The sequence below is a fragment of the Dendroctonus ponderosae genome, unplaced genomic scaffold (genome assembly GCF_020466585.1).
Source record: "Dendroctonus ponderosae isolate FM_Combo_2020 unplaced genomic scaffold, Dpon_F_20191213v2 Dpon_F_20191213_170, whole genome shotgun sequence".
Taxonomy (NCBI): Eukaryota; Metazoa; Arthropoda; class Insecta; order Coleoptera; family Curculionidae; genus Dendroctonus; species Dendroctonus ponderosae.
The window spans coordinates 1,820-27,534 of NW_026017853.1; the positions used below are offsets into that span (position 1 = coordinate 1,820).

A 25,715-nucleotide genomic window follows, 5' to 3' on the forward strand; every position below is an offset into this window, starting at 1 on the left:
GGGGTCAGCTTGAAGGCATTTTGGGAGGTGTATCTTTGAGGAGTTCGAGCATGGAAGCGCGCTCCGTCTACTGAAGCGCTGGAGTTCACTTGTGAAGGAGTGACGATTTTGAAGAAGGTTTGCTTCACTCGCGGTTCTCTGGTCTGCTTGATTTTGGTGAAGATTTCGAAATTTTCCCTGTCCTGCAAAGCGCTAAAGACTTCGTCGAAGTGGTGTTGCAGAATTTCGTCGTCCATTGGAAATTTTGGGAAATACGTGGAAATTGACAAGTGGGTTCAATCAAAGTCATTTGAAAGTTACAGGGTTTATCAGGAATGTAAAATTTTCAGTTGAGAAGAATGTTTGTTAAGTCACTTTTATTTACTGTGCAAAAACACTTAAACTATCTGCAGAGGAATTTCTGTATTCGAGCATTTGTTAAGCAATAGCTATTAAAATGTTATGGAAATTCTATTATTTTCATACGTGCAGAACACAATGACTCTGTGAATGTCTATCCGATTCTGATTAGCGATATTTTGGAAGTTATTGCACTGGCTTTAGAACAGCAAATTAAGTGCCGTTTTTATTACAAAAATTTAGTACATAAAGGGGACGGAATTGAAGAAAAGTTAAATCTCAACAGACTTAGCAGTTGAGCAGTTTCAGTCAAAGAGCAAACATGAAAATTTTCGGTGCTATCGCTGTCCTGGTTTTAGGAGGTAAGTAATCGTTTTCAATAAATATAAAACTTTTCAAATTTAACAATGCTTTGCAAATAAAAACATCGGAGGAAAATGTTACAACTAAAATTTTGCTTTCATCGATCGTTTTTCGGCAGCTCTGAACAATTATTTTGCTTAGTTGCTATCCTTCGTTCATATTAGCAACATTAACTGTTTCAAAATCAGCAAAACGTTTATGAAAACAGAATATTTTTGATACTTTTTTATGTTCTTCCATCAATTGTTTGACCAAATGTTGACTTTTTGAAAATTTGTGACAAAGAACCCAGTTTTTCACTGTACTCGTGGTATCAAAAATTATACAACTTTAAAAATTATGAACTGAATGCTGGCACCGAAGTCCTCAAATTGAGAATACTCGTACTTAATAAAAATAAAATTGCCTTACCATGTTCACTTTTGCTCGTTTGAACTGCAACATAAACTCGACCGTGTTTGAGATTTTTTTTAAAGCTAGTTTAGGTATTTGGACTACTTTCGATGTGCTTTTCCCGATTTGATTATTGAACAATTAGGAAAATCGGTTATTTCAAGATCGATTCAATTTGTCCCAAAAATAAATAAATCGCTGGGTCGAACGACATTAATTTTTCTGAAATCGAACGGCCTGGTTAGAAAGGCTTTTTCGGAAAAATCGTGAAAATGAAGCTGAAAACCTTAAAGTTTTAGCATGAACTGCCATTTTGCTTCTAGAATTTCCAAACAATCAAATTCACTAATTATTTGTTGAATTTTTTGCCCTGAGCCTGTTAATTACAACGAATCTATAATTAACATATGTTTTATAGTTAGTAAATGAATTATTTTAGTTCAATCCAAGAAACTGCTTCCAACGTGGCAGTTCTTGGTTCTCCTTTATTCTTCTGCAAAATTTTTGTTTCTCGCGTTGATTTTTCTTCTTAATAAAGACAAAAAATCGTTTTCATCAACAAAAACCTACACCAAGCGGCTTAACCGATGCTATCGACTGCGCCAATTTCCGAACGTTGATTAATTTAATCAAACCCAACAGCTTCGTGCTTCAGTTACATCAATTCTTCGTTTCAGTTGTTTCATTGTCTTCGGCTGCTAACATCAATTTAATGGATGGCGAAACTGGATTAAGGCGTGCATTCAAGTGGATTAGTTCTGAATGGGACGAATTAGTGGATGATGTGAAAAATGGAACCGTCCCAAAAGAAGTTGTTATGACTGCCAAACCAACGACCAAAAACCCCACTGAAACTATCATTGACAAAAGATCAGTAGAGCCAACTTTAAACACCTCAACCAAACCAATTAAAACACGAGTAATCCGACCAACAGTGGAATGGACTGAAAAGCCAACGAAAAAACCAATCGGAAAACCAGTTGGAAAACTAACGGAAACGTATGTAGTTGAAAATGGCACAGTGGTGACCAAATTAACTGTAAAGCCAACTGTAACGCCTACTGAAAAGCCAACAGGCAAACCGATCACAACCACAACCAAAAAACTCATGACTGTTTAAGTTAAGGGAGCCGACACGTGATGGTTTAGGGTTTTTTTGAAAATGATGTAACTCATTGCCCGATCATGAATAAAACATCTTCAAAATAAAAATGTATTAATCATTTTATTGTATTATCGAGTGTATTGTATTATCGAGTATAAGCGAAGTGAAAATTGAAACTAATTTTGAAAAGTTACTATCAATTAATAAATCAGTAAGAATGCTAGCGATTTCAATAGATGCGAAATAGTGACGAAATATTCTCATTAAAGGCGGAAGAAATTCAACCAGTTTCAACATAAGTGATCACATATGTAGGGATTAGTGTACTTGGCAAAATTAGTTTTAATTTTCAAGCAATCTGTAATATTTAATGATTGGTAGTAGCTTATGCATGCCGTAAAAGTAAGCAATAATGTGCTCATAAAATATTTTATTATGCACCACGTTAATGTGCACAACGCCCATATTTCGAGAATAATGTATGTGCATTTTACTGTATTTGATAAATGCATATAAATATTTCCATAAGGGAATTTACATAGCTAATTCTGAGGAATTTTTCAATCTACTTTCCAGCGCCTCTGGAATTTCAACTTGTAGACATTTTCACCGGCTTTATTAACGTCCAGGACCCTACAAAATTTTATATAGAAATAAGTCCAGTGAAAAAATATACTCGACAAATTGGAGTGCGAGTATTTTTCAGCTACAAGACACTACGCCCATATTTTCATATTTCCGCATATGAGAGTCGTAAATTTTGTCGAAAATCGCCTTTGAATCGAACAATTTATGGACGGCAAAGACATTTTATGCCCGCTCAATTGGCCATTTGCTACCCATATTTTTGCAATCGAGTCACGCGTGATCCTGACATTCCAATGGATTATCAAAGGGCAAATCGTTTATGAAAAGTTCAAAAATATATTTCAGATAGTAAATATATTTGCTTGATAAATGGAATTTCATGTAGCCATTTATGGGTTTTCAGTATCGGGTTGTACGGAAAGTAATTCATTGTGTCCTAACAGAAACTTGTATTTTTTCACGCATAATCGCTCCATAATATGGAAACTCATGCACAATGACTTTTATATGGAATGGTTCTCTCTGGTGGTTTTTTGACGGTACTATTTCGAAAATGGCAAGAGAAAAACACCAGTTTCTGCTCTTCCTCTATCGAAAGTGTGCGAAAAACTTATATTAACAGAAGGCCAGTGCCAAACCTGGTTACCAACATTTCAAACTGGTAATTTTCATATTGAGGAAGCCAAAGAAAGCGCAATAAAGACACTAATTTACGCAAACCTGCTAATTCCAACAACAAATTTATCAATCTTGTTCGTTGATCGTCAATTGAATTATCTAGATTTAACCTCAGAGATCGAGTTTAGGTTTTTTCATGTCTTTTTGGAAAAAAATCGCATTGGTGATTAAATTCTCAAAAAGCCAGAGGGTGATCCATTTTTAAGCTTTTCACCGCGGTGTACGGGAAATGGATTACTTGAACCAGAAATTTGCTTGTTTAACAACAGTGATTAAGTCTCTTTGGGGCGATTTCGAAGAAATCGTTTTTTAGTCACTTTTGAACAACGCGGCGATTAATTCTGAAGTGTACCTTTACCAGCTGAACCAACTGAATAATTAAAATAAATGAACAAGAGATCAGAACACAAACACAAGCATAAAATGTGTACTGTTTCACTAAGATAAAGCGCGACCTCAGATAAGTTACTCCATCTACTCAAGTTTACATGCTTACAGCCAAAGCTTCTGAAGCTGAAATGGGATTAACTGCTTTAGCCACCGGATTCTCCAGATTTGGAATTTACCCATTATTACTTGTTCTGCCTACCAACTTTTCAGATGTAAAAACCGTTACTTCAAACAAGGACGTTCAACGAACAATTAGATCGGTTTTGCACACCAAATACTTTTGGAGCGTAGAATGACAACAAAAAAAAATGATGTGAAAATGAACTGACTGAAGTAAATGATTATCTTGCTAGTTTACTTTTATCTTCAGAACCTTGTGATTTAAGGCCTACTCTTAATCCATTACCTCGCTAAAACCTTAACGAAACTACTGGGAAAAGATTGAGTTACAGACTTTGTTTCATACAAAATGAACGACATTACCAGGCTGCTTAATAATTACAGGAAATAAAGGGACCCTAATCCGATCCGATTGGGGCGTCTGATGTTGAAAAAGCCAATAAGAATGAACCATTGAGTGAGATAATGACCAACATCTTGGCTTATCCGAAGCCATTACGCCTAACGGAGTGTGAACAAAACAGAAACAAAACAACAGATTTCGCTTTAGAACTGATTCAATTAGCTTTAAAACGAGACATTTTCCAGTTTTTGTGCCAGAAAGTCCGTGTATTACAGTCGAAGAAAATACCCTGAATTATATTCCTTTTTGCCCCCAATAATGGCTGAAAACCAGAAACTGTTGGTTTGCCAGAACCAACCGCACACCAACTAACAGGACTTCTTGTTAATTTTCATTAATTAAAGTAGCTGTGATGGTTGAAGTGTAAAGTGGGCGTCTAGTTAATCAACTTGCGGAAAGTTTGAAGAAAGTGGCTCAAGAAAAAGAACAGGCAAGTAGGAAAACTTGCTCAAAAGAAAATTAGCGCTGTTGATTCTGGTTAAAAATAGTACTTAAAAGTGGTTGACCGCAATACAAAGTGCCCTAAAACTTGATTATATTGAAAATTGTACTGTATGTATAATTGAAAATTACTAAGAGTCTGTAAAGCAAATACGCACAAACTCATTTACCACTGTGGGTTTTCCTAAATCCCCCATTTAGGCAAGCATTTTTTGTTAGGCAAATTGGAACTGCTTCTTGATTAAATCCTCTGAAATTTTCTGATTAAACAACCAATCGTCTTGTACAAATTGTAGGGCGAACTAGATTAAACGACTTACTATGTTCGACATGGTTCTGCGGATTTAAATCAATGCCTGTTCGTTTTCTCCGGTTAACCAGATTGAACAGGAGCAAAGAAGGTACACTTTAATCAAACGGGGAGGAAACCACGGCTGACTCCCGTACTTGCTTAATTAAATTTTTATTTTTCCGCAATTTGCTTTTTAATTCAAGTAAAGTGTTCTGTTGCAATGTGCATGTGCTTAAAACCTTTAATTTCCAGTTTATTTCGTCTGTCTGAGATACCTGCAGGTTCGCCATTGGTTGATATAGTAAAATGTATTTTCCGATCGGTTGAAGGAAATTCTAATAAAAGCATGGCTCGACTGAACTAATTAATATTTCCGTGCCAAACATACCATTTTAGTTATTCATTAAATTAATATAGACTGATTAGCCTAATGTAATGCCAGTTAAACTTGCTTTCATGAATATTACATTTGATATTGTTTGGGGGCCGAAATAATAATCGAAATTTGATTTTTCCTTTTGGGAATTTTGACTACACTAAATATATGGAAATGGAATTCCGCATTTCATGACTTAATTTGGATAATATTCCGAGAAATATTAACAATTTTTTAAGGTATTTGATTTATCAGTGAAACCCAAGTTTTTCAATTTAAAGCTCGTTGAACGAAATAATACCTGGAATAAATGAAAGCAAAAGTATAAGCGTATCCATAAGGCACAGCAAATTGTCATTCCCCTCTTCAATTTCGGCTAATAGGATTTCATTAAGAACCTTCTAAGCTGTGAAATTGAGTATTTCGACTCAAATGAAGGCAATTTCGCAAACAGACTTAATCTCTCTTTCGCGCTCATATTCTGAAGCCAAAGCCAAGGAGCAAAATCGCATTTAAAAGTTGCGGTAACCGATATTCTCATTTAATTTGGGACTTTCCTGAGGAAATATGAATAGGTGATGAGTTTTCCAATTTTCAAGTATAAATATTGCTATTTATTGTTGGACGGAAGATATTTTATTGGAGTCTCCAAGGAAATGTTGCATAATTCAAATATCCGAAGGAATGACGTGTATTTAACATGGAATGTCCATTTGCAGCTTCGGAGTGAATGGCACATCTATTTTGGGACGATGTTCAATTTAATGGAGGAATCTCATTCGGAATTCCACGAGTCCAGCTATTCTATTATTATGCAATTATTAGGCCAAAAGTGCTGCATTTATTTTTAATTATCTAAAATGTAAATATTTGATTTTCACAGTTTTGGCATTTTATTGAGGTGCAGAAATCAATGGAGCTAAACGAACTGAACGAGATTTATTTATTTTCAGTCTAATTTTGGGGCTGAAAATTGGAATTGGAATTGGAACTTGCCGGCAAAAGCAACACTTTTGCAGTATGCAACATCATTGATATAACATGACATATCGAATTGCATTTATAGTAAACCAACATCAATATTTCCGCATTTCGATTTCACTTGGCAGCTGTTTTCAGCCTGAAAGATATGGCTCCAATGTGAATGTAATATTTCGCTACTGTCCATACCGGGTTATGATGGCAGCCAATATATTCAAAGCTGGAAATATGATATGAAACAAAAGGCTTGTATTCTTTAGACGATTTTGTATTATTGTCAATATCAACTGGATTTTTTATTGCGTTTTTAACATACCTAGTTACTGACTTGATAAAGTAACCAATCTTTTTAATAAATTGTTTCTTTGCAGGCTTATTCCATCTCAGAGTTTTTTTTTATTTGAAAACTTATTAATGATCCTGTTGCACTATTTATGCTGCAGAAACTTTACCAAGTGAAAGTCTATGTTAGTAACTCTTTTAGTGCTTTTCGCAGTAAATACATGCATACAGTTCAACGTTTAAAATGTGTTTATAAGTACTTTACTGTGCCGTTTTAATCAACTGTAATTTATTCCTGAAATGATTTATTATACAGAAGGCTAATGTGCAGACTGCCTATAGATTTGTGTTATTTTGTGATGATATATTATGTTTGATTAAAGCTTATTCTGCGCTGGAAATAAAGCGTTAAACATTTCTTTGCCTGTCCTATATATGAACAAAAATGTTTAACCAACTGGTCAAATTACTGAAGAAGTTAAAGTGTTTGTTTTCAAATCAATATTAATTGTAAAATTTAGTAAACCCTTTGTTACATGTTTGCCTTTCCTGTTCAAATTCAATTCTTTCATAAATAAATTCCCTCACAACGCGCGTAAATATCCTCTTAGCGAAAGCCTCCTGCAGTGCTAAACTGCCTCTATCTTATCCTTATAGCTCATAGGTAATTTTCGCCACTTTATGCGTATGTTTTATATTGGGCTTAATTAAATATGATTAATAAAATATTTTTGTGTAAAGCCGTTTTTGATGGTAATGCTCGCTCTTTTTCGCTGATTTCATCTCAATATTGCCTTCCTAATGTCTTCTAAGAGTGGCCATAAGTTTTTATCTTCCTTTTTAACCATTCTTGGCCTTTCCGCCTTGCTGCTTCATGGCTTAAAATTATCTATGAAGCTTCACATATTTTTGCAATACTGCTGATTTTGTGTTTCCTCTTTTTATTCATTAGATTTTTAATTTTTTTCCTGTGTCACTTACTTTTCTGTGAACGTTCCTGTTTTCTTCTATAAACATTCAAAGTCAGTAGTAGTAGCTTTTAGGACCACTTAATCTTCAATGCGTGTATGTTCACATTACCCGATCGAGTCCGATGGGAATGTTTTGAGTTGCAACATTTCTAAATTAAATATCAAGGAAATAGCAGGATGGTTCGGACCAATAAAGCGCCAAACGTCGGCAATATTGCCAGTCTAATATCCCAAAGCAAAAATGCCTGAAATCTGAAACCTGCGGGCAAAGTCAGTTGCTTTATTGAGTCTGTGTTGTACAGAGGCACTTTGTCGGCAAATCTCTTGAGATCAGCCATCCTTTGTTGGAAGTTTTGGAACTTCTATGATGTTATTTGCATAATGCCATTCAATTCAATATCCTGGTTAAGCCTTGATACCCGAAGATGTTTACCAGGGAATTGGATTTTGGTATCTGGTGTTTGTTGTCGAAGTAGCCAGCAATCAAGATGGGCTCCAAATTTTTGACAAATTTTAATGAAACAACTGGGGTTTGCAATTAGAATTTGATTATCTAAAACAGCTCAAGTGAGGCAACAAGTCTAAACATCAAACTCATGTAAAGCAACAAAACCTTGCGTTTCTGAAGCTTTTGTCCCAGTTTGCCCCATTCTATTATTTTTACTAGAACTCGGTTTTATGGCCCGCGTTATGAAACACCAATATAGTGATTTATGGGCTGCATTATATAGGGCTGCCTTTTCTATAAATACAATCCTAAGACATGAGAGTGGGAAATTGTAACATTAACAAACAGCTGAATGTTCGAATTCAAGTAAACAAAAAAATAAAAGAACATATAAGGAATTTGGAGAGTTGCAGCAAAACACCTGAAGAAACTGATTAATTTAATAACATTCCGTTCGAACCAAAAAGCGCTTTTAAAGTAATTTATGTAAACACGTTTTTGTCAGAAAACCACGATTTATTAATTAAAATAAAGTATGAGTTTCAATTTAACTAACAGCCTGAAACGAATGTTTTCTTAAAAGCCTGGAACGGCTAGAGATTTTCTGGATAAACCGTTTTAAAGAGTGTGGTATTACGGCCATCATCAGATATCACTCTATGCACTTTCGTTTACTCAACGTCTGATAATTCGGAATCATCTGGATTATATTTGCTTTTGTCCACAGTAAAGGATTTTCTAGTAGAGTCAGTTTTCTTGCACTTGAATGTGGGTTGATCGAAGTTGGTAAACTATCCTCAGAAGCCTTAAAACCATACGCAGACCATTAGTTATTTAGTAGTTTATAGAGCACGACTTTTTATGAAATGGAATCGCAATGTATTGGAGTTTTGCATTTCAAACAATAAAAATATTTATTTGTTGACCATGTTTTTTTAATTCTTATAAACTGCTTTATTCAGTTGAATTGTATTTGGAAATTGTTTCTGTCGGTATTGAAAGCACAGAAAGACCGAAGCCACAAGTTAATTTTTATCTACAACAATAGAAACTTTTTAGATTTTTAGCTAAAATACTTTTTAGCAACATTTAACAAGTAAACGTTTTGGTGGAACCTTTAATACATAATTTAACGAACTTCAAACCTAACTTGAATTATGAAGATAGTTTTCACATTCAATAACGGTGGCACACAGCAAAAATAGTTTTTAGAATATATTTATTTCTTTGCTGAGAATATATAGAAGAATAGAATAGAATATATTTATTTCTTTGCTTTTCTGCCAGTAACAGTAACCTACATTCTTGTTGCTCTTCAATTTAGACTTCTAAAATAATTTTATTAATTTGGTTCTTTTAAAAGATCCATTTTATTTGTTTTTATAGGATCAGCAAGAACATAACAAAGTGCCAAAAGATTAAGCGTCGCGTTTGTATTTTTTGCGTAAAGTTCTCGAAATTGCAATCAGTCTAAAAGTAAAGTTGCCGAATTCCGTACTAAATTTCATGATTTTTGACAGGAAAAATTCCCTGAAAGGTAACAAAGTCTCAAAAATGCCCAGTCAAAATTGCAATCTTTTGAAAATCGCTTTTATCAACTGATGTAAAATTTTTGTCATTACAAAATATGCTTATTGAATAAGATAAACCGGCTAAATAATAAAACGTTGTAAAGTTTGTACTGATCTTTTCACTATTGAATTATCTAAACTTAACACTCGTTGTTTCACACTGGCAAAATAGAAGTTTGGTGCTCAAGCAGATTTTTTTCTATAATTATTTGCAATTATCCAAACCCAAATGTTTTAAGTCAAATTGTGCAAACAATTTTAGGTTTACTCAGAGATTCCCATTATGATGAATTGCCGATTATTTGCCTGGACCAGATTAGAATCGTTTCATTGAATAACTCGATAATAATTCAATCAGTTCGATTTGTTTGAATTTGAAATGATGTTGACTTAGCTATTAAATTGAACGTGAGCTGACTACCCATTACAAGAGGCTTTATACAACTGATATAATTAATTAAAGATTTTGCTCACTTTATTTCAATTTCTTTTCACTGTTTTACTGTCGAATTAAAAAATTGTGGTTCACTTAGTTGCTGTCTTCGTTTTATATCCATGTACTTGCAAAAAATTCTTCCAAACTGTTGAATGTGCACTTGGTTAAGTTTAATTTTATTGTGGAGTTGTATTCGAAAAATTTGCAAACAAAGCATTTGCGGGCGTGTTTTATGTATAATCTATAGGGATATGATACATCGTTTAATATCTCGGGAACTTGGGGAAAAAAGAACAAAAGAAAATCCATTTTAAACAATGTCATGGACGGCTTATTGGAAATGCTACTCTCTTTTATCTTGTCGTTCTTGCCGGGGTTAATTTACGAAAATTTGAGCGAAAGCAAACTAGATTAGTCTGAGCAAAATACGGGGGGTAAAATAATCAGGCCCGATGGCATATTTGATTGACGGTAAATGCTTTAGTCGCTTAAAACGTGTCATAGGTAGAACATTGGCATCAAGAATTGGCTCTTGTCGATGCTTAATCCAAAAAAATTGGGGTAATTTATCCCTTTCAAATTTTACACACTGGAGGGAAAGTTCCCAAAATTTGTCAAGCAAATTTTGTCTCCGGATGACCTGAGGTATTTTATGTCAAGTTGTGGATTAGTCAGTTTTGCTTTTTCAGTTGGTGATGGTTTGGCAAAGCGCCAAGTGAAATCTGATAATCAAAGGTCCTTTAAGTTCAACTGCGATGTGCAAATTATGTATTTTTGTCGGGCCAGGTGTAATAAACTATAAAATCTACACTCTCAACTGTAAGGTGATCAGCGGCAAAATGTTGACAAACTTCTCAATTTGCAAAACAGGCGATAACACTTAAAAATAACTGCGTAAACTGGACCAACCGACAATAGCAATAATATCGGGTTTAATCGTACAATGAATCTATTATTTCACAAACTGAACACACACAATCCGACCAGGCACCAAACGAGCTTAATGAACTTTTAGTTTCAAAAGCCCGGATTAATCTAACTCTTTTATCTTGTTAAGCACCTGCATCGCGGCATAAATTCCCAAATTCCCATGATAAGCTAAATATGCCTCGGCATAACTGGAAATTGACAAAGTGGGATGTTGGAGGCTTTGTATTATTTTGGTCTGCAGACTTCATCAATTCTCAAAAGGCATTTGATTTTAATGTGATTGCTTGTCTAGACTGGTTAGAAAAGGCTTTTAAATGGAAGTTTTATTTGCAGTATTTAAATTTCCTAGAGCTCTCCGGTGATCTAGCAAGGAATAAGATTTCTTGCACAATTTCTACTTGCAGCCAGTGATTTCCTGTTTTCGTGTGACTGGGTGACTGTTGATTAAATGTATGCAGGAAAGCTTTCACGCGTCGCCTTAACATAAACAAATCCTCTTTTATTAAATTAAGGGGAGTTGCATTTGAAGCGCATTGGATTTTGAATCGAGTTCTATTGTTGCATGTCATGCAATATTGTCAACAGCAATTTTCAGCCCTCATGCATAATTAAGCTTCCGCCAGTTTCACTATATCCGTAAGCAGATGTACAATACGGGGCACTTGCTGAATTTTCCGCACATGCCGAAGAAGAGAAAAGAAAGAAGAGTGTTTTTCTATTTTAAACCGCCAGCCAACGCATTCGTCTGCACCCATATACATTGAACTGTTGGAATGCAATCTAAAAATCCATTTCCGGTTTTCCAGATGATCAATTTTCCAATTAATCTCAATAACTCGAGGCGTTGAAACAAACTGCTCGAAGCCATTAACAACCTCGATCAGGATATCGGTTGCTCGGGATAAAAGTTCGGTAATTTTCCAATTCGCCTAAAGTCTTAATTTTTTCTGCGGATAATAAACGTCGTTAATCTTTGAAAAAATGACTCCACTTTATTCCTAAGGCAAGGCGCTGTGTTTCGGATCGAAACCGGGCTCGACCGGCGTGAAACCCCCAATAGCACTTTATTAATTCCCAAAGGGGAGCAATTATTTGCTCAGTGGCGTAGAACGCGGCTGGCAGTGGCATCCAACCGATGAACATTCAAGCTTATCGAAAATAGATGTGCCAATACGCTTACACTGCACGCCATCTAAAAGATCAATATATGTAAACTGAAAATTACGAATTTCATTCATATCTGCTTTAAAACCGCTAACCGACGATCGTTTGATCTTTCTTAAAACCTCGTTTTCAATACGCAGTGAGAGCTTTCGCTTTGAGGTGAGGCTCAGTTCTCTAATCTTGTGCTGATATTAAAGGAAAACACGCGAGTGCAGCAAATCCTCAGGTATATGCACAACAGCTAACTGAACTTAAAACAGTTTCTAGGGAATTTTGGATTTTCTAGCGCTTTCCAGAGAAGCGGTTTCAATTGAGGACCGAATTAGCGCACAAGAGAAATCCGTTCTTCTGTGTTCTCCAGTGGTAACAACGTTTTAATAACAGATTTGCAAATCTGTGACATTTTTAAACATCAAAAACGTTTTCTATTGCTTTCTCCGCGGAGATAAGCGTTTACCATTGACTCCTGCAGCTCTTCAGCTTCATACTCAGTGCTTAGCTCGTTCGCTGTGAGACGCAAAAGCAAAAATTATCCAAGAATTACCCAAAATAGACTAAAAAGCTTTTTCGGACAAACAATTTAGACAGTTTAATCGCCTTCGGATCCGTGTTGCAAACGCGAAAAATTAACTGGAAAAAACAATGTTATAAATTGCTCATCTTTTTCAGTCCATTTTCCTACAGATTCATGGCTGCATGCGTAATCGCTCATTACGAGCACTCTCGCAGGTAACTTAACATTTTTTTCAGCCAGCCAGAAGATTTGCATTCAGTAGGTAAGTTAGCGTGTTTAAAGGGTCGGGATGTTTTGCTTTTCCAATCAGCAGCAGTTTCCATTTTTGTGAATCATCAATGTAAGGGTGAAGCACATTTTAAGTTGCATTTCCTACCTATCGGCATTCTCGTGAGATCCAGCCATACGTTTCGCAAAAACTGTTCAAAATAACGCAAATTTATATGCATTGTATATTTGAGTAGGGGATCGATCTAATTATTTTATCCTGTTATCAAATGCAATTAAAAAGAAATTGACAGAACCAAGATAAGCTTGATCAGATACACCTTGATCTTTGCCTACTAAACCATGCGTGCAAACAAATTTTTACTACTGGATATTCGACTTCACTGTGTCTTTCTGGCAGCTGGGACGAAATCGCACTTGTTAATAAATCTATTAGAACAAATCAGACTTACCTTACCTTATCTGTACCAAATTCATGTGGTTTTTTAACGTAAAAATACAAACGTAAAAAATGAATGATCAAAACTCAAACCCGTGGACCGAATAAACAAATATTACCAAATCCATACTAAAGATTTCGAGATTAAATCGTTTATCGAATATTCAGGTTCTCATGAAGGAACTCTAAGGGTCATTCAGGTTTATATTTTCTCCATGCTACAAAATGTTCATACGTCGCATCGTTTCCAGATAGATAATATTAGAACAAGATTTTTTCACAGTATTTTCAAACGCACAATTAACATCTTCAAGTGATGATGACTAAATCAACAAACTCTTTCAGAAATGTTCTTGAACCTATTATTCAGAGCGCGACTTAATATTATTCAACACAACATTTCTTAGATTAAAATATCCAAAATCTGACCGCAACATTTAAAACTTTAAAATAAATAAATAAATCTTCTAATTTGGAAAATATCGATATTCTTCATAAAAAATAGGTTTAAAAATTTAAACCGCAATAAAATTTGTAAAACATATTTTCATACACAAAAAGAGGTATTAGTACGAATAGTTGAGTATTAAGTTATAAGCAACCTTTGGGCATGAAATTTTTTTTCAATATTCTCATTGCGTAAGTTCAGAAAAATTTAAATTAACGTTGCGAAAGAAGCAGTAAAATTTAAAATAAACTTAAGAGATATTAAATTATACATCGAACTAATAAGTTTGCGCGTCATTGGGATGCCCAATTGATTAGAAATTTTGTAGACAAATATTTAATAAGATTTATCCAGAAAAAGTTCAGGTTGGCATCCATTTAGAATAATTCGTTTGCAAATTATAAAGGACGGCATATTTAAAAAAAACTTTTTTTAAAAATTATTTTGTAATCATTTTATTTTAATTTGATCTGCCATTAATCTAAAACCAAATTTTTGACAACTTCTATTTAAATATCAAACAGACATATAAAAACAGACCGTTCATACGGCAAAACTTCGCATAAACGTTTTTAAAACGCAAAACAAAAGGCTAAATCCAAATATTTCCAGATGAAAATTCTTTTAAGTTTCGTRAAGGATAAAATAAGAGCTACTACGGGGATTAGGAAACTGAGTGAATGTGTAAATTAAAATAATCAAAATTTTGAATTAAATCAGCAAAACCAGAGACTTAAAGTTATATTATTCAAATTACATAATAAATCAGTTGTTTCAATTGGCAAAAATTCGCATAAACAGATTTCACACGTAGATAAATCTGCTGAAACAAGGGTTTCAAGAAGGAAACCGCTTTGAATTTTGTGGATTATACAATAAATTTACTTTTATTTATGGTAGCATTTATACAAATGGATATCTGTGTATATCAATTAGAGTTATTTGTAAATTTCGTCCAATTTCACTATTCACTATTTTTAAATAACCCATAATTGCTTGATGATGCCTTGATATTTACAGTAAAAATTAATCAAAAATTCACAACTGAAATATTTCTCTCGCTAAAGCCATTAAACTCCTTTATAGGTGCAGTCAATTTCTAGTGGGAAATGCTGATATTGATCACCTACTAACTTCTTATGAAATATTTTTCCTTATATTGATCGCAATTTTACTACTCAAAAACATTTTAAAAAATTGCAGCTTCAAGCGCCTGATTGAGACAGGAATTTCCAATTATTGAATTAAAAGTTCACCTATAACATATTTTTGTACGTCATTGAAACTCCTACAAGAAGAATTATGAATTAAGTTGGAAGACTACTCGGTTCCACGGAGGACCATTATCAAATAAAGTAATCTAAAACGCCAAGTTTAAAATATTGTCTATATTTACTCTCGAGCAACAAAAATAAATAACCGGGAATTCGCTCACTCTGGAAATAATTTAGGTCTCGGTTTTCCCTTGAGCCAATTGCCAGCAGAACAAGAAAATTATTTTTTACAACGCATTACCATGACAAATTACAGGAATTTCAGGACCTCGCTGCAGGATTTCGTTCTGCCTTGTTGAAACTGTTTGCTTTTCGGCACCTTTGGCCTGTATTTAAATGAAGCGATTTTTCGTTTCGAGCCCTTAAATTGAGTTGCCTTTGAACAATTAGTAATTAGCTGAAATAATTCAAAAAAATATCCAGGACTTTCAAATTAAATTGGGAGCCATTTTGTTGAATCTGGAAACATTCACTGTTGCGTATAAAAGGGTCTCTAAAAACTTCAATTATTCAGTTTCAATACCTGTTTTGCATGGAACAGTACCAACATTCGTCGCTTAATTTAATGCAAAAAATCCCATTTGAAGCCAGTTTAGGGATGCTTTTACCGTGCAAGCGTAACTCATCAACTGGTTAAGTTTGTAGTAAACTCATAAAAACATCCTTCAACTGAAATTGCGTAATTCGCTTTGGCCCTTAAAGCGTCAACGCTTAACTGAAAGAATGGGCTTGGAGGTGAATAAGGCAAGCAACCCTTATTGCCTTCATTAAAACGAACTTTCAGCAATCTTAGAGTTAGTTAACAGCTCCCGTAAGTCAATATTTAAGTTTCAGGCTGAGTTTATTTGAGTATGAAAAGTTGCAATTGCTCAAACTTGCACAAAATTACAATGTTTTATCCTGCATTGATCCTTGATTTTGCTGTATTAGTTGGAACTGTGTCACTTTGGCTAAAATGATGTGCGATATTTTATGTTTTCGTGTATTTAAGGTATAATTTCTATTGCATCTTATCAGCATTGAATTGGAAAGCAAGCTTTTCTTCACATTTCTCAGCTGAATTGCCAACTACCATGCAAAGTTGGGTCAAAGATATTTTCCATTCTGAAACTACTTCCCGAGTTGCGAAGACATCCAAAGAGCCCTCCAGCTCAAAATAGATTCCGGACTTCAGTGCACGGAATTATCTGCTTTACCTTTCCTAAGTCTAGTAGGAAACAGCAAGAGCATACAGCCAAATATTGTGCCTTTAATATCACAAGGACAAAGAAGGAAATCTAGGAACTGGCAAAAGATCCCAAGCGACTTGGAAACGTACACGTTTCATCAAAAATGGCTTTCATTGCCACTTGGCACTGCGATCCTCAATTTAGTTAGAAAATTCGCTAACATTATTGAAGTATTTCTGTTCTGTAATAAGAGAAAGTTACAGCCCAACAATACAATCGTGCCTTTGCTCGTTAAATAAAGCACGAGATACCAAGTGGCTCTGAAGAGGAAATGGACTAGGAAACGTTCATTGTTAGAAAATATCCCATCAAAAAATTGGCCAAATATCTAGAAACCAACGACTCTCTCGACTTTGTTAAGCTCTCGCACATAATTCTACCAACCTTCATCTGATTAAAAGCCATCTCATAAGCAAGTGGTTGATTTTTAAAAGCCCCCCGTTCACGTGGTCCTTTAACTTTCCAGCTAAATGTATCAAGCGCAATAAAAGAGTTTTTTCAGAACAACCGGAGGCAACTTTATATTGCTTGGCTCAAATAAAACAGTCGAACAAGCGTATTGTGAAAAGTGTCACGTTTTCTCACAAATGGGTGGATCGTAAGGCTCCGAATGTTTTAAGGGAATATTGTTTATCACACGGTTTTGAAATAGATCAATTTACTCAGATCCAGAGTGGCTTTCTTCAGCAAACTGCTTGGTTACTAATTGAAACATCTCATTTTTGTTTAGAATTAAGTCAAGAAAATGGAAACGTTTCCCAGTGGCACAAGAAGCAAAATTCTTCTTTGATGGAAACTATCAGTCTGCTTACTTAATTAACTAAAAATCTTGGATTTGGGTTATCGTGCTCGCGTAATTGCTGTTTACCTTCAGGTTGCAAGGATTTTTCCCCTTTAAGTGCTCACCGCTTTGCGCTCAAACGATACGAAACTGTTTGTTTTGCGTTAGTGCTTAAACATTCTAAGAGCGGTTTACCCTTAGAAAATCTAGTCCAAACACTCGCTATTTATTTCAATAACTTTCAATTATCTGCAGTTAAATTGTGGACGGTTTTATCTAAACACAACACCTGCAGTTATAACTTCACTAACACTTTGCAGGCACATTAGCAGTGCCGCATAAAGCGTTTTACCGTAAACAAGAAGAGGATACTTATGATGGCAATTACTTAATAGCTCGGCTATTTCGGTTAGCATAACTTTGGGCAAAATGTGAAAGTTTATCCTTAAACAAGCACGGTAAGTAGAGTAAATTTTGGTGTTGGTGCTGCGTAGCTTACCAATGTCCAGGCCAGAGGAAGATGCAGCAGCGGTTACTTACCTGCAAACAAATAATTACTTTAGGGACTAACTCGATTCAAAGGAAATTAATGCGTTTTAATTATGAAAACAAGTATGTGCATTGCAGTTGTTTTATTATATACTTTCTGGTAAAATTGCTTACTGCTTATGATTAAGTACAGTTTATAAAAATTCCTAGTTTTCCTTGAATTCTTGAGTGGTTGATAAGCATTTTTGAGACTTTAATTGAAATATGTTATATAAACGACTACCATTTAACCAGGATTTAAAGTGAGCGAAGAACTTTTAAATGTAGTTTCGTCAATCCAAGAAACTCAGTGAAAATATTTGAAATACGCAATACATTTTTGAACCCAATTTTGCACCAAGCATGCAAAATTTTGCTGATAATCCTGCAATTTCCAATTCCTTCATATTGGAGCACTAATACCAACCTCATTAATGCACAAATCTGATATTGCAACGAAAATCAACAGTTTTATAGATTATACGAAAACACACATATTTTCTTGCGGTCTAATGAAAACAGCCAATTTCTGCTAACTGATTTACTTTTTTATCTTCCCTTGCGTTAAGCAGTTAATGCTTGAATTGTCCAAAATTTACTCAAGTTATACTAAAATATCGGTCAACAGAATAAGGTTTCTGTGATTCTACAATTATTAAAATGTATCCCATTTATTAACCGATCCATGTGCTAATTTAATATTTCCTGATATTATTGCGATGCTTATTGATCAAATTGTCAGTTATAATTGAAAACCAGAGCATTTTAAACGCTGTTCCTGAAACTAATTATCCTTGCCTGTTGCGCGTTGTTAAAAACATGATGAAGTGCTCCTGTGGGTTATTTTAATCAAAAATAACATCCTGTTTTGTAGCCGCTTAAACGTTTTTGTTTTCGTGTTTGTTTGATGAGTCGTTTTGTTTCAAATCTCTGTAAAATTCTTTTTAAAAGCAATTCTTTTGTAAGTAGAGAAAAGAGGTTTAATCTGCGTTACCTTCAAGTGCACATGAAAAGCTTGGAAATTTCAAAATAACATAAAAATTGTTGCTTTTCCTGGCCCATATTTTTGCCATTCAATAGTAGGCGTTTGCAGAATATATCTCGATCTCGTTGGAAAGATATCACGATCTCAATAAAGATTTGGCCTTGTGTTCGTATGCTATTCTACTTGAAGTAATAAAAAAAGGCCATTCTCGTATTTTTGCCATCAAGAACGGAGCATAAAGGCCGGCAAACTCACACTAGCACACAATAGAGCTGTCTTATCTCTATTTTTCCACCTTTCCGCCTCTTCCATTAAGGCGCTTTGGCTTGAATGCTTAACTGGGGCCACTTTTGCATATCTGTTATAGCTATCTCTTTATTCACTTAATTTCTAGTAGGAAAGAACGTCAAAAGACCGCTTTTGGTAAATTATGTCGATAAATAAAACCAGCTCATCAGCTAATATTTCGCTTCAAACTAAGCGGAGCTGACTTTTTCGCATATGTCTAGGAATATAAAGTTGCATTGAGCGCTTCCGTTGCCGTAAAATATGAAACGAGAAAAGTTGCTTTGGATAATCAGTAAAATCGAGGAAACTGTTTCTAAAACAATCAGCCGTGATTAAGGAAAAATAAACTGAGGCTTTAATTGCAGTAACAACTTCATAATGAGAAGTAATTAAGAGAAAAGCGGCATAATGGCGAAATCCTATTAACAAGCACTTCGGATTTTACGCAAAAAAACCTTCGTTCTTTTCCTTATTATTTTTCCCACCGAGCCACAGAGTTGATTTAATAATTGAAAGTAAGCAATCCAGTTGAATTTGCCGGCATCTGATATTATAAATCTGGCCGTTTTAATTTCCGATTTTATCGAGCAAGAAAATTGCGAATTTGCACCAAACAGTCATTGTTTCAAAACGACTTGGTCATTTTCCTAGACATCTGCAAACTAATCTCGGAATTAGTCTTTGAAATGAACTGTTCTACCAAGTCTATTATTTTCACTTCACTTTCAAGTAACGGAAATTATCCGGGAGAATTGACGACAACGAAGAATGTATTTCGCAAAAGTAACAGAAGTCTTTCATCCTCGGATCGAACCTTTTTGTTTGCTGCCTCGAGCTTTGAAATTTCGAGAGCCGTCTGACTTTAATGGAAACTCATTCTCAACCTGTTAGGCTGCATGCAAAACCAGAATGTTTGTCAGTGGAAAAGCGAGAGGAATTTTCCCTTTTCTTCAATTAGAATCCGGACATTTCGGAACGACTATGGGGAAAATATGAGGACTTGAAACTTAATGAACGCACATTGATAATATCTATTAAGTTTTATATATGCGGATGGTTAATTAAGCGATATCTTTTTACATATTTGTAGGGCTTTTAAGGCAATGATGTTCATAATCTGGTCCTAGATATTGATTATGCACCTTTGATATGTTTGTTTAATTGTTCAGATTGTGGTGAATGCCGAAGGATGAACGTCATGTGATTAGTTCTTGCAATTTTATAAAAAAGGGTTTCTCTTCGACTCTTTAATCCCATCTTCAGAAAACCTTATCTTTCAAAAACAATTAAAGTCGCCTGTTTCCCAACACCCAATATTTCTCCATTAGCCATTCTTTTTCCAAATGAAATCCCGAGTTCTACTAATTTCCAGCCGTAATTCGATGAGCGTTTTATCAAATGGCGAAGTCATCAATACTGCCTACATTGAATTTTTTTAGGCCCAGCGGGATAAATCAGTTAAATCGGGGATTTGAAATGGAAAACAAAACACCCCTTTAATCCGTACGTCTGCATTAGTCACATTAAAACCACGAACATTTTGCTCCAGTTACACCACGAATTTAATACAGCGACAGCTATTTTTGAATATTGATGTCGATTTTGCGTTCAAACGTTGGAAAGAAGGTAGATTAACGTGTTTAAGACTATATTTAAATTAGAGATAGATAATAGAGATTTTATATAACAATTTGCAATTGTATTTTAAAGTATTTTTAATTATAACTGGAATAGTGAACGTGAGAAATTGCCTCATATTCCTACTAATTTGAGAACCTGACAGCAAACACTAAAGAAATTGGCCTTAAGTGTTAAATTTTGAAATCAGCACGTGATGTATGTAACACTTCCATGAAATTTAATTTGTGCAATCTCGAGTAAAGATTAGATAGAATTCCATGGGGAGTTTGTGTGGAGTTTATTACGACCTTGTGCAGCAAAACATAATCTGTATTCTGTCCGGCGTGCTGTTCTTGGACGCATTTCCTGATATGTGAAAATTTACTGTTCCAGGCATTGCCGCAAAGTGAAACTTTCCGAAAGCAGTTTCTGCAATCGAGTTCCAGCTGGCTCAAGATTATTTTTCCATTATTAAACTTGGATGTTTATACTAAAAGCACTTTTTTCACAGGAAATTTTGTTGCAATTTAATCAACTTATCTGAGTCTTATTGAGAACCTTCGATCCAATATAATACAGAGTGTTTCAAATGAATATTGCAACTGTTTAATTGAGGGCATCACGATGTCGACTGTTTTAGCAAAGCAGCTGCGCTATTTACTGAAGCATTTTTTAATGACACTCTGTATATTTGGAACATGCATATCGGCAAATATTGTCTACACAAAATTGGTTGTAATATTCGATTATTTTGGCGAAGAATGGTTTATCTTGTATTTTCTTGAACTTGTTGAATTTCTCACTGTTTGTCGACAAAAATGGTTTAAAAATGAGTTGTTTGATGTGGAACTAGAATGAATCACAAATTACTGTTTTTTCAATTCAATAGCTCTCGAGCTGGTAATTTGAGGAACACGCATACTTAAAGTATTTAAATATATCATAAGAAAGACATTTAAAAAATCATAACCGTTCAAAATAGGTGAAAATTTGTGAGCGATTTGGTTCTGGAAAGTGTACATTTCGACCAAAAATGGATATTTTGCCGATGAACAGATAACTACAAATTTCCCACTTGCATATACAAGATGATTTCAAATAAATGTTGCAACGGAAAACGGCAGATTCCTCATGAAACTAAAAAAACTGTTTCATCTTCCATTTTATCGTGAAGATTTTAAGGTATCATATTTTTCCTTGGTTTTTCCTACTTTGGCGCTACTTGAAAAAATTACATTTTAACGGCCAAAATAAATGAAAAAATAGCCTGTTGGCCTGTACAGTTAACTGTTTGAGAAAAAACATGTTTTTGATGTACAAAAACACAATTTTGCTAGCGATACTAAATTAATTAAATTTTCTACTTCCTGTGTTTCAAAAACAAAAGTACACAGAAAAATTATTTCTTCATAAGAAATCTCCAGTTTCTCAGTTGCGACTTTTATCATAGACGGATATATTCAGCTTGAAGCTAAATGCGATCAAACTGGGTGAATGTTTCAGTTATTTCCCATCAGAAAAATTTTGCGCATCAATTTCTGAGCTCAAAGAAAGAAAAGTTGCAGTTAACACTTGTGTTAAGATGATATACAAAATGTCCACTTTTTTTGCATTTGTAATTTAATAGAGCATTTCATAAAATTGAGTTCACTTTTACCCAACGAAATGCTGGATTTCAAAAAATCATCTAGAAAATGTTCCTTCAGAAATGAAACCTTTTGCAATTAATACTTTCACAATCTTCACAAAGCTGTGCATTTTCGGATCCTCCGAAATGTTGCTTTAACATTTACAAATATTCCAAATTTCATTTACAGGGAAAATTGCTAATCTAAACACAGAGTATTCCAGATTTCCTTGCAATCCGAACAAATTTTAAATATTGCATTTTAACATCAGGAATCTCGGAATCCGTATCGGATTGCTCGGTTACATTTTCATTAAAAAATACTCTAGCTTCTTAAAATAAAATATTCTGCTTTTTATGTTCTACTGGCAGGTCCCTACTGTATTTCGAGCCTACAAGCCAATTTTATTGGCTCATAATTGCCTATAAATATCCCTGAAGGATTAGCAGCTAAAAATTAGGCGCATAAGAAAGACATAAAAATCGTGGCAAACCCTCCTAAATGCAATAAACTTGTCGGGTAGAGATTTGTATCAAACAAGATACAATAATTTGCTAGCATGAGTTTCAAGTGCTATCCTAAGTTTAGTTTAATGTAAGTTCTGGAACTGGGGCCCTTATATTCAAAACTTTGCCCAAGTAATATAACGTGTCGATATATAAGTTGGGTGCTGAGAGAAGTTGGAACTTGCTTGTGCTTTCTCACGGGATAGCAATAATTTTTAGCCAGTTTGCTCTGATTATCGGCGAACATGTTCAGTGGTAATTTAGCATCTACTGCCGATGAAATAGCTGAAGCAACAGTTGTAGTTTAAGGCAAAATTTTTCGTTGGGTTACATTTTTAATCACCAAAAATGTTTGGTCGCGTACTACTCAAGCTCACTTTTTCACCCACGTAAGTTAAAGCAGAAAACTACAGGACATGCAAACGATAAAATCAGCTGCGAGCAAATTTCAATTGAAATTGCGCCCAACCGGGCGTTTTGCTGACATGGAAGTCTTTATGCGAGGAGACAAGTAGAACTGCAGATACCGCGAAAAAGGACAAAACAGCTCTGGGACACTGTGCAAACTTTTCTCATAGGCAAATAAAATTAGAGACTTCAATTCGCCAATCAGTGTGATACGACCGCTGAATTTAAATCGCTAATAATGCAGGCTCGGAAGGTGAAATGTGCCCGGAATTTGCCTGAGAGCATAATGAATTATTGCAAGATTTAATCGAAGCATGTTTGCAGTATTAATTCAGGTTTTACCCCTCGTGTTTTAAGGTTCAAGTTTAATGAATTGAAAAGGAAACTTTGCAAAACTAATGTTTCAAATTCTGAACCTTAATTTGCTTAAGTTAAACCTCTATGTTAAAAATACTCGACTTCAGGCAGATCTTTGATCTTTATAAGAATCATTGCCAAACAGTTGGCCACCAAAAAACGAAAATTTCCTGAGATTGTTCATTCAATTGAAAGCAAAAAACTTGTGCAACAAAAAGCAGTCAAAATTTTCTAAACCTATTTTATTCATAATTTTTGAATAAAGATTAAGTATGAAGACTGGAAATTAGAATGTGTCTCTTAAATTTTTATGGAGATCCAAAATCAAAGATTAAATTTTGCCATCATCATTACAATAGCACACGTTTACAATTGTTTACAAAGGATTTCCAAACAAGACTTAACATGATTTGACTTATTGATTCACTTCCGACATTTTTACGAGAAAATCGCTCCAAAAAATTTACAAATCCAAACACAAGTCAAGTGTCTGAGAAACACGCCTTTGAGAAACAGATATCCACTTTCAATTTTTAGAAATAAGTCCTGCTTGTCCGAGTGAGATTATTTTGAATATATCTGAGTGCAAAATATTAAACAATTTTTTCTCAGTAGATAATCAACAGAATTCTTTAAATTGAGGATGTTGTTTTTCATCATAAAAGATTAAACAAAGCTCCATAATTTAACTAACTACTAACTACTGAAATTCTATTTCCAAATGTCTCTAATTCAACGGCCAAATGATTCGCTAAACATAAATAAAGAAAAACTTGGACTAATTTTTTTTATATTTTATTTATCAATCGGCTCATGTTTTTAATGTAACTCTCGGAGATAATTCCATATATACTGCAGAAAAATAGATTTGGAAAATATTGTTGATTTATCGAATTTCCATTAAAAGGGGCGATGGTAAGTTTGGATACCGTGACTAATTTAGTTTGGATCGAATGGATATATAGACATGTAACTCATGGAAAAATAAATCAGTTTCAACATTTTTTGTTTTAACCGAGGCTATTGATTCAACCTTAAATACAGTGACCCCTAAATCATCATTTGTTTTAGAAATAATTTGTATATAAAATAATAATTAATCGAACAAATAAAACGATTTTTTTTCGAGAGCAAGAGCATAATTTTGCTAGCTCTTGTTGGTAATTTTTTTTATTAGAAAATGGGTTTTTATAAACTCATATTTCAGATGAATAGAAAATAAATAAACAAGTTGACTGGATTAGACTATAGCACTTTGAAATTTTCATTTTATAGAAAACATGAAATCCAATAAAGGAAAAATTTAAAAAACTCGCTACTTAAAAGGAAAAATCTCCTTATTTCACCCATAATTAACTAAGCCTTCCGCTACGTCCAACAGAAATAATTCCGAGGAATTATCATCGTTGTTTCCCGAATATCGTTTTAAACTTTTAAAGTAGAATTTAAGGATCCCCAATTTGTTTGCCGGCTCTTATTGGAACTTCCCCCGATTGGCGGTTTTGTTTACACCAAGTTTTTTCCCTTGTTAGATCGAGTTTGCATCCCGGAAGGGCAAAGTTGAAACACGGACCTGGTTTGGGGAGCTTTGAAAGTTTTCGATAAAACACTTTCTTTTCGCTGACCTGAAGCAACATGAAAAACTACTTGTAAGGGTTGTAAATTCACGAACAAAAATGCAGAGAGTTTACTGTGAAAAATGATTATCAACTCGACAACTTGGAACAAATTTTTCGAGTACTTAGCTTTTTAACCAATTTTTCGATTGCTTCGTTGGAGTTGGAAATTAACGAACAAAAATGTCAAAGGTTTGTTACTACACCAGTTACAAGTTGTAACTAGTTTTTCGTTTCGTTGGCTTCAGGATTTGGGTTTGTTATCCCCTTTTGTTCAAAAAGTCCAGTCGTTACAAGGCGTCGTTTAAAACTTCCTCCAATCATTTCTGAATAAAACATTGTTCCATCCAATCCAGGAACTCAAACGACTAAAAATAGTCGAGTTTGCAAACAAATCAATGCAGGTGTTGCCTGGAAAGCGGAAATTTCGCCATAAATGCCATAATGAGGAAATTGTCGACAAGCAGCCTAGCTCCGCATTGGGCATGGGATAATTCGCTTGTTGGTATTCAAATCAAAAATTAAGCGTGGAGACTAACAGAAAAGAAACTTGGAGACGTTTATTTTTGACTTACAAAGGCTGATTGAAAGCTTC

At 34.4% G+C, this 25,715-nt stretch overlaps 1 protein-coding gene across 1 annotated transcript; it reads left to right on the forward strand.

The window, feature by feature from the left end:
- Window positions 1-588: 588 nt before the first annotated feature.
- LOC109535253 (alpha-amylase) lies at window positions 589-2,307 on the forward strand. Its single transcript, XM_019901139.2, has 2 exons — window positions 589-701; window positions 1,773-2,307. Exons 1-2 carry the CDS (start codon window positions 662-664, stop codon window positions 2,213-2,215), a joined length of 483 nt encoding a protein of 160 aa, XP_019756698.1. The 5' UTR covers window positions 589-661; the 3' UTR covers window positions 2,216-2,307.
- The last annotated feature ends 23,408 nt before the right edge of the window (window positions 2,308-25,715 follow it).

Excerpts from the sequence above, each read along its gene's own strand:
- LOC109535253 (XM_019901139.2), top strand. The coding sequence starts at position 662 with ATGAAAATTTTCGGTGCTATCGCTGTCCTGGTTTTAGGAG. Across the intron at positions 702-1,772 it reads CGCTGTCCTGGTTTTAGGAG|TTGTTTCATTGTCTTCGGCT; the intron begins GTAAGTAATCGT and ends TCTTCGTTTCAG.